The sequence below is a fragment of the Triticum dicoccoides genome, chromosome 3A (genome assembly GCF_002162155.2).
Source record: "Triticum dicoccoides isolate Atlit2015 ecotype Zavitan chromosome 3A, WEW_v2.0, whole genome shotgun sequence".
In the NCBI taxonomy this organism is placed as follows: Eukaryota; Viridiplantae; Streptophyta; class Magnoliopsida; order Poales; family Poaceae; genus Triticum; species Triticum dicoccoides.
In genome coordinates this window covers 220484491-220488192 of record NC_041384.1, presented here as the reverse complement: position 1 = coordinate 220488192, position 3702 = coordinate 220484491, and the positions used below count along the sequence as shown (strand labels likewise).

The 3702-nt window shown below is 44.1% G+C and overlaps 1 protein-coding gene across 1 annotated transcript; it reads left to right on the top strand.

Annotated features, from left to right (window-relative positions):
* Nucleotides 1–1688: 1688 nt before the first annotated feature.
* On the top strand, nucleotides 1689–3134 carry LOC119271501 (E3 ubiquitin-protein ligase RNF13-like). Its single transcript, XM_037553308.1, has one exon. It carries the CDS (start codon nucleotides 1779–1781, stop codon nucleotides 2358–2360), a length of 582 nt encoding a protein of 193 aa, XP_037409205.1. The 5' UTR covers nucleotides 1689–1778; the 3' UTR covers nucleotides 2361–3134.
* The last annotated feature ends 568 nt before the right edge of the window (nucleotides 3135–3702 follow it).

Genomic DNA, 3702 nt, shown 5'->3' with positions numbered 1-3702 from the left:
TAACTTATGTCTGTACTCAGATATTGTTGCTTCCGCTGACTCATCTATGATCGAGCTCTTGTATTCGAGCCTTCGAGGCCCCTGGCTTGTAATGTGATGCTTGTATGACTTATTTTATTTGTAGAGTTGTGTTGTGATATCTTCCCGTGAGTCCCTGATCTTGATCGTACACGTTTGCGTGTATGATTAGTGTACGGTCAAATCAGGGGCGTCACAGAGCCCTTGCGAGGAATTTTTGCAAAGGAGGATCTCATTGAGCACATTGGCAAAGGCAAGGGCGGTAAAACTCGACAATTTTACATCCATTTCATTTAATTCATGTGTGATTTGATCATTGGATCATTGTTGTATTCGGAACAATTCTTGTATTGAATTATTAGTTTAAATCGGTGATTTAAATAATTATTGTAATTTGGATTCATAATATTTACATTTTACCATATATTGAATTTATAATTCTGTATAATATGTGAGATATGTGCCAAATTCTGAAAAAAACACGTGTTTTGCGGGCTGGCGTGGGCTGCGGCCGAACAGACCCTGCCCGCAGCCCACACCAGCCTGCAAAACATGTTTTTCATGAAGTGTAAACACATTATAAAGGTCTGCAATATAAGGGGTCTATTAGAGATATTCTTAGCAACTGCTGCCATCCTTTTAAAAGATACAACGATGCATGATAAACTTGCAAAATTCAGTACGGCGTTCAAATTTTCACCGCTCTTTTGACTAACCTTGTGCTCACATGGTTGTCGAATTAAGCAACATTTAGTCAAAGATTATGAAAATGTTGAGAGCACAGAGATCCTTCGTTTCTAGATCGACGGAGAAATTTTTACGAAAAAACACACACACGCACATCGCTCACACGTCTCCTTTATCACTCATTTTGTCATATGTGAACAGATGAAATCAGCAGAAATCTTTTTGGTTTTCGGCTTAAAAATATTTTATATTCTAATTAAAAATCAAATTAAAAATCAGTTTTCATCATTAAATCTGTCTCGGCGAGATCTTCAAAACTAGACCCATGTTGATAGGTTTCGATGAAATTTTTTTTGCCCAAAAGTTGTCATGATGTTTACACTACACTTATCATCGTGCTTAAACTAAAGTTGCCATGCGGCAATTTCAATTTGTAGAGAATGACAATTTTTAGTGTTTGATGATGGCAACTCCAGTATTTTGACCATTAAAATTATTTTTTATATAAACCATGGCAATTTTAAGTGTATGTATCATGGCAATTTTAGTTTATGGTTCATAGCAGGTCTAGTTTCTTAATTCCTCGTTTTATAAATGTCAAAATTTACTTTTTAATGTAGAAGAAAATAGCGGTAACATATTATGGCAATTTCAATGTAAACATCATGGCAATTCATGTGCAATAAACAAGACAACTTTTAACCCCCCAAAAAATTCGTCGAAATATATTGATACGAGATCTAGTTGCGAGTGATTTAATGATGAAAACAGATCTTCAATTGAATTTTTCATTTAAGAGATAAAAATTTTAAAAACTGAAAATCAAAAAGATTTTTATATGCATGCGTGCGATGACACGGCGCAATCTGGAGATTTTCACCAGATCCATGCATGCTATCCTGGGGTCACGTACGGCGCACCCGACGCAGTCACCAGTCCACCACCCGCTTATCCTGTCTGTAAACAAATCTCTGAGCCCCCGACCTGAGCACACTTGTCATTTCGCTCCAGCCCGGCAGGAAAAGAAGCTTCGCTCCGCCACCCGCGTATAAGACAAGAACCCAAGAAGCAAAATGGAGGTGGCCGGCGCGCTCGCCTCCGTCCTCTTCGCCGCCTTCTCGCTCCCTTGCCTCCTCCTGCTCGTCGTCGTGGCCGAGGCCGGCCTCCGCCTCGCCGCGCTCGCGCTCCGCGGCGAGGCGTTCGGGTGGCCGTCGCGCTCGGCCTTCCTCGGCTACCGCATCGCGCGGGCCGGCAATTTCTCCTCCGCCGCCACGGCCGTCGGCGGCGGCGTCTTCCAGCAGGAGGAGCTGCTGCCGGCCGACTACCTCGACCTCCTCGCCGTGGCGGTGTACCGCCGCGGTGGAGACAAGTGGGCGGCCGTGGACTGCGTGTTCTGCCTGTCGCGGATCGACGACGGCGAGGAGGTGCGCGAGCTCCGGTGCCGTCACGTCTTCCACCGCGAGTGCCTCGACTCCTGGCTCCTCCGTCCGCGCGCCACGTGCCCGCTCTGCCGCGACCGCCTCCTCCCCTGCGAGCCTCCCCGCGCCTGCGCACGCGCCCTCGACGACGACGAAATCTACGTCGACGAGCACGAGGACCCGCCCTCGTCCTCCTCCTCGTCCTACTCCCACGACGCCGCGCTGTGGCACATGTAATCAAGCCAGCAAACGATCAATGCGGGCCGGCCGTTCACTCCCCTGCGCCGCTTGCTCCATTTTTACCACGCGAGAGGCAGAGTTCCCGTTCTTTTTACCTCCTTCTTTTCCCCCGTTCACGTAGCTGGTGAAATCTCTCGCTGAAAAAGGTGATGTATAGGCGAAAAAGCATTGCAGAGACCGAGCTCCACATAGCTCTTTATTTTTTTCAGCGAAAATACTATTTTCACACATTGAAAAAATCTGAAAAAAAGTCTATACATACATGTGTATTTGTATTATACACGTATGAAATTTCATGAACATATATGTTTTCATGTAGTGTATATGAAAAAGATAAATACACAGATTAATATAGGCTATATCTTTGTTGTTTTTATGTCAGATATTTATCTTTTTTGTGTAGCACGTAAATAACTGAATTACATGATGAAACTTTTTACCTACTTGACAAACATGCATATGTATTTGTATAAACTTTTTTGATATTTTTTAAAACTTTTAAGTATATTTTGAATTTTTTTTTAGCAAAACGGGCTCAATAGAGCCCGGCCTCTGCAACGCCGCACTCGATGTATAGGTGCATGGTTGCTATTGCCGTCCCGTGATGCTGTCTTGTCTTGGTAAATGATGCTTGGCAGATTGCTTTTATGGATAACGATGGCTCACCCGCCGCTCTTAATTCCCCACTTTTTTCAATGATGGCAATATTGTGATTCAATTGTACGCACGATCTTTTTTCTCTCTGTCTTCTAGAAGGTTAAAGTATCCATCTCTTTTTTCTAAATCTCCATCCATATCTCTATTAAGATTTAAGAGCTTATGTAAAGGTGGTCAATGGATCGAGCGTCTTCTTATCATGATGGATAAATGGTAACAGTGACAACCAACTCAATGAGCAGTGCATCTGCCAACCATAATCGACCAGACTAGGCGGATCGACCTGTTGGGCTTGCGATCGATGAGTTGGAGATGCGTTCCGGCTTGCCAACTCTAACATTTCGGAAGAAATACATCACACAGAATGAGGATATAGTTGAAGGCCTGCGTGTCTGCCTCGGCAAGGTCAACGCTTTCACCGTGTCAGTTCAGGGTAAGTGACGGACGTGGCCTTGCTATTTTGTAGGATGAGTGTTGTTATTCATTCAAGGAAGTCTATTGTATGAAATGGATGAAATGCTAATGAAAGAAGAGATTATGTGGAAACCAAGATCCAGGGCACATCTAAATGAGTGAATCTAGATTGTTATTTTTTAGGGTGTGTTTAGGGCCGAAGCATAGCCGCCATTGCTGCGAACTGGAAGGGGATCACGACGACCACCAACAGCAGCATCCCGCCCAA